This window comes from Rhinolophus sinicus, chromosome 17 (genome assembly GCF_057876585.1).
Source record: "Rhinolophus sinicus isolate RSI-liver-muscle chromosome 17, RSI-T2T, whole genome shotgun sequence".
Taxonomy (NCBI): Eukaryota; Metazoa; Chordata; class Mammalia; order Chiroptera; family Rhinolophidae; genus Rhinolophus; species Rhinolophus sinicus.
Window position 1 is genome coordinate 2,738,942 of NC_142517.1, and position 13,566 is coordinate 2,752,507.

The 13,566-nt window shown below is 48.9% G+C and overlaps 1 protein-coding gene and 1 long non-coding RNA gene across 8 annotated transcripts in view; both read right to left on the minus strand.

Annotated features, from left to right (window-relative positions):
- Window positions 1-13,566, minus strand: part of PDE9A (phosphodiesterase 9A) — a 95,674-nt gene that overhangs the window by 77,465 nt on the left and 4,643 nt on the right. Inside the window, exon 2 of one of the 7 annotated variants that reach the window (XM_074324827.2) lies at window positions 8,860-8,932. The exons of the other annotated variants lie outside the window; for them this stretch is intronic. Coding sequence (XP_074180928.1) covers window positions 8,860-8,892 — 33 coding nt within the window. The 5' untranslated portion in view covers window positions 8,893-8,932. The remainder of the gene's footprint in view (window positions 1-8,859; window positions 8,933-13,566) is intronic. 7 annotated transcript variants of the gene reach the window in all.
- On the minus strand, window positions 735-8,853 carry LOC141570012 (uncharacterized). Its single transcript, XR_012493771.2, has 2 exons — window positions 8,554-8,853; window positions 735-8,111 (listed from the first exon to the last, which is right to left on the minus strand). It is a non-coding gene; the product is annotated as an uncharacterized LOC141570012 (long non-coding RNA).

Sequence of the window (13,566 nt, forward strand, 5' to 3'; positions counted from 1 at the left end):
AGCAGGGCCCTCCCACCACCTGAGTCACCGGGCCAGCCCAGGAATTGCTCTTAAGGAAATAATAATAACAAACATAATAACAAGGCATTTATTAAGTATCAGGCACCATTCTGGGTGCTTTCCATAAATCAGTTTATCTTCATGGTAAGCCCATCCCTTCCCAGGTTCCCGCCCAAACCACTGTCCTATGCTGTCACTCTGCCAGTAAAGACACATTGCTAGGGACGTGCCTCTTCTTTATTAATTGCATGGGATTAAGCTAAATATCTCACAAAGGATGAAATTATTACATTTTAGTAAGTCTCCATGATGGAATATTCTATAGGCATTAAGATCACGTTTTTGAAGACTATTTCATGCTATATGGGAAATGCTGCTGATGTAATGCTGAGTGAAAGTGACCAGGATAAAAAATTATGCAAAGAAAGAAACACACAGGCGCCTGTCCACGCACACACACGCGCTCACTCACAGGAGAAAACAGCAGTGGGACAGGTCCTGAAGTGTTAGCAGTCTCGTCTTCCTGGTGTGATAATGGGTTATTTCATTGCTGTTTGTATATTGCTCTGCGTTTTTCAAATATTCTGCAATGAACACGCAGGGCTTTTATAACCAAGAGAGTATTTCCGTGGACCTCGCTGTGGAGCCCGGGGAATCAATAACTGAGCAAGCTCACGGAGGGTCCCTCCAAGGAGCGCGCTCACAGCCATCCCATCGAACTCTTCAGAGAGAAAAAAGGCCTTTACCATTGTTATTTGGAAAGAGTACTATTTGGCATTAAGCCAAGCAGATGAGAAAATTAAACAACAGTTCACCAGAGGACAGAATTCAGAATTTAAATAGCACTTAGCCAGGAGTGGGGGGAACGTGTGCATGAGAGGGAGGCACCAGGAGTGAATCAGAGAGGAGGGGGAGGGGCAAAGACAGTGGCAGAACCGGGGTGGGGGTGGGGAGGGGGCGGAATCACATGATGGAGAGCAAAGACCAAGCCAGGTGCCTCCTGGGAGGGACCCAGGGGGAAGGTTCTGGGCTGGCCACAGGTACGGGCACACAGGCCGAACAAAGACCAAGGGAACCTGAGGCCCTGCAGACAGAAGGGGGGGAGGGGAGACGCTGCTCCCACCCGCACAGTCACTCTGGGTCCTGAGATGCAGCCCAGAGGCAGGCCTCACTCCCCCTAGAGAAAAAGGACTCCTGTTAAAGAATTTCTAAAGCTCCAAACCTTATCCCAATGCCCCTCAGATCCATTCATCTTCAAAACCCCACTGAAGTGAGCTTTTTGAGGGGCTGCAGTGAGCTTGGGCCAGACAGCAGGGGGAAGCCACACCTAGACTCCCAGAAGGGGGTTCTGTAGACCAGTGCTGCCCGGGGGCATGTGATGAGGTGAGAGTGGCCCTGGCAGCACTGGGTTCAGACCTACTTCCTTTACGGAGATCTACTTAAACTCCTTTCCACACTAATTACAAAGCAACACTCAGCTGTAGTAACTTAAATATCAATGCATTCTAGGAGGGACATGTTATCTTAGGGCCCAGGTCCATTCAGTCGGTACCCGCGAGACAGCCCACGACCACCCAAGTGTTTCGTAGATGCCTGCTGGCTGGCGAGTCGCGGGGCCACACTGCCCAGGTATTCAAGCCCGTCCATGTTCCCAGAATGGTGCAGCCCAGGGCCCAACTCAGGCAGTGTTTGGGGGGCTGGGGGGTCGGCAAAACAAACAATGCTGATGCCGTGAGGCGTGGCTCTCGCCCTGAAGCCCCAATTCCAAAGGTGGTGCTCACACAAGGACACTCTGTTCCCACTGATCCTCTAGTGGGTGCTCCAGATTTGAATTTATAGGATAAACGGGGACTGACGCACGTCACTTAACAGTTTATATAAACTTTATATATTAGAATTGCATGTAAAATGATGAGAAAAAAACAGTTCAGTTGCTAAAATGGTGCAAGTCACTGCACTAACTCTTTGACATCGGGGCAGAGAGGGGCCTGGAAATGAGGACAGTCAGCAGAGTGAGCTTGGTGAACGGCTGCTCTTACTCTTAGCTGCTCCCTGCCATTCCAGCTGTCTCACTCACACCGCCAGGATCACCCCGCCGGACGTTGGTGCTGTGCACTGCTCCAGGCACAAGCAGGGGAGAGGGCTGGGTAGGGAGGAGTCAGAGATGTGAGTTCACTTTCAGCCCCTCCTGTACCAGCTTGGCCCAGAGCGGCTTAATCTTTCTGAGGCTCTGATTCTTCATCTGCAAAGTGAGGAAAATCCTACCTCACCCACGGAGTGCTAGGATTCAGTGTGACATACAGAAGGCCTGGTATACATTAAGTGACAAGTTAATGGCAGCTGATTACAGGAGGGGCCCCTTGAAATGCTTCCTCGGGGTGGGAGACTCCTCCTTGACCCCTCAAAGGCCATTTGCACAAGTAAGATGCACTGAGAATGTACAGCCTTAGCTTCAACATGTGGGTGTTTCGGTAGAGTATGGGACAGAAGGATGTCTCTCTAACTGACCTTCCTGTATTGTCAGCCACATCCAACTATATCCAAATTGCAATGACACCCGGGTCATGTCCGTACAAGTGTGCATTAGTTACTAGGGTCACCAGGCAGGATTTAACAAAAAAAGCTGATAGGCTAAATGATCAATTTGACCTTACTCTGGTTAATGTTAGTTTTCTCTTCCATTAAATATGGAAGGAAGTCTTTGGAAGACGAGGTCCTTGTGGGCAGGACTGGGCCAGTTCCTTCGCATCCCAACAGTGAGCGTAGGATCTATCAGATCAGAGAAAGTATCCTCCTGTGTGAACGGAGTTGATGCTGAATTTTGTGTCTGCTGGTTTTATGTTCTACCACTAATAATGCCAATGCCACTATGACCACTATCATCTCCACCATCACTGCCATAATCATCACCATCACCACCATCATCACCATCATCATCACCACCACCACCACCACCATCGCCACCATCACCACCATCAACATCAACAAACACACCATCATCACCACCACCATCGCCTCTACCACCATCACCACCATCAGTCACCACCACCACCACCTAACAGGATTCAGCCCACACTTGGGCCAGAACCTGAGCCAAGTGCCTTACAAGCCCTATGACCTTGGTCCTTGTAAGAACCTCATAAGCTTGGTGACATCATCATTCCATCACAGATGAGGACTCTGAGCCACAGTGAGAAAAGCAGCTTGCTTGGCCTGGTCAGTGTGGTCCAGGGTGCAACTCGGACCCACCTGGCTCCAAGCCCAGAGATTCGTGCTATACCTGAAATCAGACTTTTAGTGGAGGTCTGCATGGGAAGTAGAAGTGGTCTCTTTGCCTATTTGCCACTGTCACTCCCTGTATTCTCTGTTTGTCTCATTTGCAAATTACAGACACTGCCTTCTGCTTGCATAGTTGGAATGACTATTGATGTGGGCCCTCCTCCCAGAGGAAAGCAAACCAATTCAAATTCCCTTTCTTTTGTCTATCAGACCATGGCTTGCTTTTTATAGCTTTTATAAACTATTAAGCTTTTATACAAGCGTCTATAAGCTTTCATAAGGCTTTGTCTGCCACAAACCAGAGCATTTCAGTCTGCCTCCTGGACCTCGTGCTCCAGCTCTAGGAATTAGAACCCAGCCAGACCAGCCCATGGAACAGCCAAACTCCAACCCACAGTGAATTCACAACTTTTCTATCTTTGGGTGAGTTAAAAAGTGAATTTCCATTACCTTTTGGGCACTCGAGAATTCCAAGTGTTTAACATATAAAACAAGTTAAAAAGAGACCAAGATCAAAATCCCATAGTTTTGTGTTATTACTCAAGAAATAAACACATGTTCACTAAAGAAAACATTGTACACTATCTACCCAGCTACCTATGTATATCTGCAATTCATCTGCAACTCACCTCTGATTATAAATTATATATAATTGTCCACTGTGGTGCCCCTTATTTTTAGAACACTTAACATTGATATCACATTAAGAATGGATTATAGTTACAAGCAACTATACACCAACAAATTAGACGACATGGAAGAAATGGATAACTTTCTAGAAGCACACAAACTTCCAAGGCTGAATCAAGAAGAAACGGAAAACCTGAATAGACTGATTACTATCAGTAAATTGAAGCAGTTATCAATAAGCTCCCAACAAACAAAAGCCTGAACCAGATGGCTTCACAGGTGAATTTTACCAAACATTGAAAAAAGAATTATCATCTATTCTCCTCAAACTATTCCAAAAAATCCACAAGGAGGGAAGGCTCCCAAACTCTTTTTACGAGGCCAATATCATCCTGATCCCCAAAACAGACAAAGACATTACAAAAAAAGAAAACCACAGGCCAACATCCCTAATGAACATAGATGAAAAAATCCTCAACAAAATATTAGCAAATTGAATTCAGCAACATATTAAAAAGATCATACACCACGATCAAGTGGGACTCATTCCTGGTTTGCAAGGTTGGTTCACTATCTACAAATCAATTAATGTGATACACCATATTAACAAAATGAAAAATAAAAATCATATGGTCCTGTCAATAGATACAGAAAAGGCATTTGACAAAATCTAGCAGTCATTTATGATAAAAACTCTTAGCAAAGTGGGAATAGAGGGATCATATTTCAACATAATAAAGATCATATATCATAAACCCACAGTTAACATCATACTCAATGGGGAAAAGATAAAACCATTCCCCTTAAGATCAGGAACAAGGCAAGGTTACCCACTTTCACCACTTTTATTCAATATAGTTCTGGAAGTTCTAGCCACAGCAATCAAACAAGAAAAAGAAATAAAAGGCATCCAATTGGAAGGAGGAAGTAAAATTGTCATTATATGCAGATGTCATGATATTATACATAGAGAACCCCAAAGACTCCACCAAAAACTATTAAAACTAATAAATGAATTTAGTAAAGTAGTGGGATACAAAATTAATATTCAGAAATCAGTTGCATTTGTGTACACTAATAACAAACGATCAGAAAGAGAAATTAAGAAAACAATCCCATTTACAACTGCTTCAAAAACAATAAAATACTTAGGAATAAATTTAACCAAAGAAGTAAAAGACTTGTACTCAGAAAATTATAAGACACTGAAAAGAGAAATTAAAGAAGATAGAAATAGATGGAAACACATACCATGCTCATGGATAGGAATAATTAATATTGTTAAAACGTCCATACTACCTAAGGCAATATATAGATTCAATGCAATCCCTATCAAATTACCAATGGCATTTTTCACAGAAATAGAACATATAATCCTAAAATTTATATGGAAACATAAAAGACCCCGAATAGCCATGGCAATCTTGAGAAATAAGAACAAAGTGGGAGGTGTCATCAAATCATACTATAATCAAAACAGCATGGCATTGGCATGAAAACAGACACACAGATCAACGGAACAGAATAGCGAGCCCAGAAATAAATCCATGTCTATATGGTAATTTAGTCTATGATAATGGAAGCAAGAATTTTTACATTGGGGTAAAGACAGTCTATTCAATAAATGGTGCTGGGAAAACTGGACAGACACATGTAAAAAAATGAAACTGGACCACCTGCTTACACCATATACGAGAATAAATTCAAAATGGATTAAAGATTAAAATGTAAGATCCAAAACCATAAAACTCCTAGAAGAAAATATGGGAAGTAAAAAAAAAAAAAACAAGAAAGAAAATATAGGAAGTAAATTTGCAGACATTACCCTTAGCAATATTTTTACTGATATATCCCCTTGGGGAAGGAAAGCAAAAGAAACAATAAATATATGGGATTACACCAAACTAAAAAGTTTTTTTCACAGCAAAGGAAATCATTAATAAAACAAAAAGGCATCCTATTGAATGGGAGAAGATATTTGCCAATGATACATCTGACAAAGGGTTAATATCCGAAATTTATAGAAAACTCATACAACTCAACACCAAAAAAACCCAAACAACCCAATTAAAAAATAGGCAGAGGACATGAAGAGACATTTCTCTAAAGAGGACATACAGATGGTCAACAGACATGAAAAAATGCTCAACATCACTAATCATTAGAGAAATGCAAATAAAAACCACAATGAGATATCACCTCACTCCGGTCAGAATGGCTATCATCAATAAATCAACAAAGAGCAAGTGCTAGCGAGGATGTGGAGAAAAGGGAACCCTTGTGCACTGTCGGTGAGATTGCAGATTGGTACAGCCACTATGGAAAACTGTATACAGAGGTATCTCAAAAAATTGAAAATGGAACTACCTCACGACCCAGCAATTCCACTCTTGGGTGTCTATCTAGAGAAATCCAAAACACTAATTCGAAAAAACATATGTACCCCTATGTTTATTGCAGTGCTATTCACAATAGCCAAGACATGGAAACAACAGAAATGGATTAAGAAACTACGGTACATTTATACAATGGAGTACTACTCAGCCATAAAAAAGAATGAAATCTTACCATTTGCAACAACATGGATGGACCTAGAGAACATTATGTTAAGTGAAATAAGTCAGACAGAGAAAGACAAATACCATATGATCTCACTTATATGTGGAATCTAAAGAATAGAATAAATGAGCAAACTAAACAGAAATAGTCTCAGAGATGTAGAGGAAAAGCTGAGGGTTGCTAGATGGGAGGGGGTTGGGGATGGGGGAGAAGGTGTAGGGATTAGAAGGTACAGATTGGTGGCCACAATATTGCCACAGGGATATGAAAGACAGTTTGGGAATATAATCAATAATGTTGTAAAGATTTTGTAGGGGGTCAGAGGGGCACATGTCTTATTAAGGAGACCACTTCATGGACCATGTAGATGCCTGATCACTGCACTGTACACCTGAAGCTGAGTAATACTGAATGTCAACTACAATTACATATGTAATATATATATAGTCACGGGATGTAAAGTACAGCATAGGGAATAGAGTCAAGGGAATTGTAACAGCTACGTACGATGTCAGAAGGGTAGTAGACTGGGGGTGGGGGGTTATCACTTTGTGGGGCGGTTTCTGTACCCAGCCCGAGAGACGCTCGCATGCCGAGCAAACCCACGGGCAGACTTCTTTCTCCAAGGAGAGGCACGGCCACGCAGTGTTTTGTGGCCTCACCGGAAGCTGGCCTCCCAATTCAACTCCCAGCTCTGTCTCTCACGGACTTGGGGACTGTGGGCAAATTCCTTATTCTCTTCATCGCATATTTTCCTAATCTGCACAGAGGGAAGATACCAGTAGCCTCTATAAAATACTTACAAAGATACCCTACGTGCTGAGCACTATACGACGTCTGCGAGGCAGATGCTACCCTTGCTTTACAGATGTGGCTACTGAAGCCCCAGATCATGCAGCCAGCCCACAGCGCCGCAGAGGCGAACCCCAGCCTGCGGGTTCCAGGGCAGCTGGATAAGCAACGAAGGTGGTGGTGGTGGTGGGGGGGGGTTGGGTTGGCGTTCTGGAGGGCTCCACGGCCTCCCAAGGTTCATCTCTCTATCACGCACCTTCTCCGGGGTCCAGCACACAGGAGACCCTCAATAAACATCTGTTAGGTGAAAGGATCTAAGAAGCACATTTGCTTAACATGGATTAATTTAATCAAATTGTACAGCAAAATGTGGTGGGGAGTAGAGAGCTATCTAAGACCCCACCCAGAACATGCAGCTGGCAGGCAGGGGAGGCAGTGATGTGAACAACACACACGAAAATAAGGGCAGGTTTGACAGATGCTGTGAGAGGGCTGACAGGAGCGGGGAGGCGACAGGAGCAGGGTGGCCTAAAGCAGGAGGGGACGGGAAGGTGTGGCCTCCTCGCTTTGCCCACCCACACCCCAGACCAACGACCCTGCTGGGGGAGGATGCAGCGATCATGAGAGCCTGGATCATGCAGCCTGTGGAGCCAAGGACATGTGGTGTGAGCTGAGGCTAGAAATGTATTTACAAGGAAATGGCTAAGAGCCCTGTGGCCCCTGAATAATGCCCATGCCCCAAAGACACCCAGGAGGCTGTGAACGTCACCTTACGATCGCCAAAGTCTCTGTAGATGTGGGCAGGTTAAGGATCTTGATATGAGGTTATGCTGGATTGTCTGGGTGGGCCCCTAAAGATGACCACAGAGTCACCGGGGAGGCACAGGGAAGGCTGACAACACACACACAGGAGAAGGCTGGGATCGTCTCTGCAGGTGATGGGGGTCCTTTAAGCTGTGTGCGGCACGAGCGGATATTGGGACCACACTTCAGGAGGGGCCAGCAAGAGATGGATTGAAGGCTCACGAGCAGGTCAGAGGCTGCACCCCCCACCCCCACCCAGAGCTTATGTGGGTCTGGGTGGGAGCAGGGAGGCTGGAGGGGACAGCCTGGGAACTCAGGGGAATTCCTGTCCTGGTTGAGGGTGTTCCTTACAGGACGCAGCTACCCAGACCGTGTGCACACGCCCTCCGGCTCCCAGGGCTGGGCGGGACGTCTGGGCCCACTGCCTACCCCTGCGTCTGCCTCAGGCCCCTCTGCACAGAACCCGTTTGTCAGGGCTGACCCACTCACCGCTCCTGTCTTCTTTCTGGGTTGCTTTTTTTTGTTGTTTTCACTTCTGGTGTCTGAGGCCAGTCTCCACTGTCATAAATAATGGATCACAGGGGATTGAAAATGCAAAGAGCAAGAAGCCAAGAGCACAAGAAACGTGCCGAGCTGGAGCTCACTCCGGAGGGCTGTGTTATGGGTGGAGGCTCTGAAGGGGTCTCTCGGGTTACAATTTGCTTTACACCTTGAGCTCAGAGTCAAACAGGCAACTGTGGGTGCACGGCCTTCGCATTGCCCCTCATGGCGCCCTTGCCCTGCTCTTCTACTCACTTCTCCCCTGGGCCCGACATGGCTCTGTCGCATCAGGCTCCACTGTGGTCCCTGGGGTCAGAGTCCCTTGCACCTGTGGGGGGGAGGGTGGAAGAGGAGGTGCTGGGGAGCAGCTGGGCCACAGCCCCTCAGGGACCATCCATGGGGAGCCCTCTCCCAACATGCAGCCCCTGCAGCCCTGTCTCAAGGTGGGATGTGAGAACGGCGGACGCTGGACAAGGATGAAAAGACGCAGAAGAAACCGTGTGACAGCGAGACCTGAGACAGGAAGGAGGAAAGGACCCTGCCCCAGCTCAGACCCAGGGAGCGCCGCTGGCCTGGTAAGCAAGCGTCATGGAGAGGGAACTGAGGCTCACACGGGCACCCTGTCAGCAGTGGCCATCACAATCGGGGGCCCTGGAGAAAGGCTGTGGGTTCGCTGGCTGTGTGGACGGGGCAGCCCAAGGAGCGTCCACCTGCAGTGGGGAGAAGACCATCCTTCCTCCCTCCATTGCGCCCTCTTTTTCCTTTCCTTTTTTCACTTGCAATTTCATTAGAAAAATTGAACTTGGTTTTCCTGCCAGAAAAGAAATGTCTCAGAGCGTGGGCGACAGGGGCCTCGAACTGGTCCAACTTGGTTCCACGCCTGCCGCTGCGGTGGCTGGAGCGGCCTTCCCACTGTCCTGGGTGTTGTCCAGGCCGAGTCTGCCAGACGGGAAACCTTGCTGCCGCCTCTGTAGCTGCTACACGCACCCCCCAAGATCGGGGTTTCTGCTCAATGCCATCGGACTTTGTGGTGGCTGGTCACTGTGACAGAAGCTCAGCCCGGGCAGTGCCATCCTGAGACCAGCATCATACTGTTGGCACGGCCCACGTCACCAGCACCCGTGTCACAGCGTGTCCAGGCCACGACGCCCAGGCAGCCTTCCTTGCTGAACCGAAGAACCTCTCTCGGGCCCACCATGTTCAGTTTGATGCGTGGGCTCCCAGCAGTTGGCTGAAAGCCGCTAACCCCGGGAGCTTTCTTCCAGAAGCCAAGCCTGGCACGTCAGAGGGGCAGGTGGGAGCTAGAGGCGCCTCACGGCCGTTCTGTGTCTGGACCCGATTGGCTCTGGGTTTCCTCTCAAGGCTGCCGACCTATCATCTGGAGGACGCACAGTGGGTTCATCGCAGGGGCTGAGACTGAATCAGGAAGCCCAGACCAGTGGGACCTGGAGCATTCCAGGAAGCCTGGCACCCAGCGGTGGCCCCGGCTACTCCAGGAGACCCAGGGTCCCCAAGCCCTGCAGAGGTCTGTGCTTTGGGGAAAGGCCTGGGAGGGAAGGTGCTGAGCGGAGAACTAGTTGGAAAAAATGGGCTATGGGGCTTGGCACCCTGTATCACATCTGGGTGATATGCTGGGGTGCAGGGAGTGGGGGTGGCTGGGCGGAAGGAGGCCTCGACATGTCTGCAGGTCAGAATATCAGTCTGTGTCGGCCGGCACGTCCGCGCACACTCTCCAGGCTCATTCGTGGGAAGCCCTCAGAATCCGCCACGATTCTAAGGGGCAACACTTCAGGCACCTGCAGGTGTTACTCTGGGAAGAGCCCTCCGCCTGCCCCGCCCACCAGGTGCCTCGTCACCTGCCAGACGCTCTGCTGAGCCTCGTCATCCACGCATCACGTCTCAGGTCCCTGAAGCTGTGGCCCTTCCATCCCCTTGTCAGCACGGTGCCACCCAGGGCTGCTCAGAGAAGTATTTGTGGAGGAAACTCCTACACGGCCCCATTTTCAACTTGGCCACAGGCAGCTCCTCTGTGGACTCTCGTTCCTTGGACTATTCCAGGCCGTCTGCCAGGAGGGCACAGATGCCATCTCCCATCTCTGCTGCTTGGGGCTCAAACATGTCGGGACCATGGCGGCGTGTCCTGGCGGCTCAGGGGGTGTCTTAAGTCCGAAGGAGTCCAAATGGCCATGCAGTCATTGGCCACCTCTGCAGTCACATGTCCCAGCACTTCCTGAATAGCTTCTAGGCTTTGGATGTTATTAATTGTGATGGTAAACATTCCAGGCTTGCATGACATGCTGCACTGACAGATGTCAGAGCACGATGACCACTAATTGTGAAACTTTAACCACCACTCACATCGTAAATCTCCCCGTGTGAAACTTACATAACCACGAATGAAAACCATTTGGGTGCTGTTTCCCAAAGCACTTTAGAAACGGTGGGAGCAACAGACATGGGACAGATGCGGTCGCCAGCCACACCCAGCTGCTTCTGTCGACAGCGCTCTGTGTTAGCTGTTCTTGCAATTGTAAGCCTAGGTGGAGAGATTATTAAAGATCTCCAGATAATGCCGCATGTACTCCCTCCTCTTCTGTTACATGTAAGGCCATAAAAGTTTTTGTAGAATCCCAAAGGCAGAAGCTGCGAGGATAAAGAGTCTGAATCACCGGGTTCCATTAACTGCTGTGCTTACAAAATAAATTAGCGCAATGTGCCACTGGCCCCCAAGGTGACTGAACCCCATCTGGACAGACAGTGCCCTGGTCACCCTAAAGCTGTCATTTGGTGGCAGCTTTTCCTGACGGCAGTGCTCTGGGCTAAACCAAGGAGCGCTTGACAATGACGAATGCCACCAACTCCTGCCATTCCACGGTTGGCTCTTTGTTCCCCCAAAACCCCCTCAGCCGGGCAGCTGTCTGAGGTGGCATATGGGGGACCTGTGGGGGACGTGTGGCCAGCAACCAAGTGACACACACAGCAGAGTGCTCCTGGGCCGTGATGGACAGTGAGTGGCCAGGCAAGCCTTCTCTGAGCACAGCTTGTTTTAGCAGCAAGGCTGATGTCCCTTGCTAAGTACTGTGCCATCACTGCCACCACCACCTCCTCCAGCAGAACAAATGACCCTGCAGCCTGGGGACCATGCCTACACGGAGTGGTCACCCTCGCTCCCTCCTCATGGCAGCCCCACCTCTGAAAGGGTTGGAGGAGAAATGAAGGGCATTTGTGGTCTTTTTTTTTTGGGTGGGAAGAATGCGGGAACGAGGGCACATTGGGGGCTCATCTGGGAAGCACAGCCGCACGCAGTCACTGAGCTGGAAGCGCTGTGGGCTGGCCGGCCTTCCACCCCACAGAGTGGGCCACCTGGACACCTGGCCCTGTGCTGGAGCCATGGCGGGGTGCCCAGTGGCCACCGGCCAACTTGTGAGCATGAGGCTACCAGTCTCAGTGAGTCTTCCTCAACCAGACATTCAGCTGTCCTGAATCGACAACACGGATAAATAAATGACAAACAAATAAAAACAACCACGACTTTAGCCCCTGACAGCAGATGACATACATTCACACACTGAATCACAGTCCTTTGAGGCAGATGCTCCCTTCGCCCCACTTCGCAGACGGAGACCCCAAAGCACGTAAGCAGCCTGCACACACGCCGGGTCCAAATGCAGACAGGCTTGCTCCAGAACCCTGCTCTCGACCCTGCACCACGTTCCTGGTGACTGAACAGAGTGCAGCTGAACCTGAAAAGCATGTCCTCCTGTCCCCGCCTGTGACACGTCACATGTCACAGACTACACCACACACCACCCTCCTAGACGAACAACTACGCCTGGGAAATGGGGAGGGCTGCAGGGAACCCAAAATTTGTCAGAAGACACAAGGATACACCGTTGTAAACTGAGGAAATGAGAATGGAAGTGACTGAGGTTTAAAAAATATCGGGCAGATTCGCTGACGGCTGGACAGACAAACAGAACGTGTATAAACACACCATAGAAAGGTATTCAGCCTTAAAATGGAAGGACATTCTGACGCCTGTGCCAACACGAAGGAACCTAGAGGACATGGTGCTGAGTGAAGTAAGCTGGTCACAGAAGGACAAATACTGTGTGATCACCTCACAGGAGGTTCCTGGAGGCGTCACATCCATAGGCACAGGAAGTGGATGGTGGGGCCAGGGGCTGGGAGGGGGAGGGGAAGCTAGTGTTGAACGGGGACTGAGTTTCAGTCGGGGAGATGAAAAGTTCTGGAGGTGGATGGTTCTGATGGTTGTGCAACAATGTGAGTGTGCTTAATGCCACTGATCTGTACGCTCAGAAGTGGTTACGATGGTAACATTTTGTGCTATGTGTATTTTACTACAGTTTAAAATGGTGGAAAAAATGTTAGCAGGGAATCTAAAGCAAAGTGAATAAAACATTTGGCTGTAATTGCATCCAGACCAAGTTTCCAGGGGTGCTTCGCGTTTCTGCTGTGGGCAAATGCTCTTGTGGGACGAGCAGCTTTGGGAAACAAGGACACGGTGTGGGGGTGGGGGTGGGGGGAGTGACAAGCAGACGGGGATGGGGCTGAGGCAAATAACCCGATGGTCACCTGCAGAGATATTTCCTGACATAGGAAATGTCTGGAACCCTCCACGGCAGCTGAGTGCATCTGCGTGGTGACCCACCACGACGGTGAACCTATGTGCCCAGGGACAGGTGCGTGCACTTTTTCACTCCCAAAGGCCGGTCTCTAGGTGTGCACTACCTTAGAATATATTGTTTTCTCAGAAAGATTCAGAACTTTGGAAATGCAGCCCCTGACCCACAGAAGCAGGAGGCAGCAGCCTGGCGAGCTGAGCAGGAGGCTGTGTACGGTTCCATGTCGAGCTCAGCCACTAGCTGCCCAGCTGGGTTCCACAGAGTAGGAGTGCGTGTGCCCAGCTGTGGGTGTCTAAGTGGCCAGCTCTCGTCACAC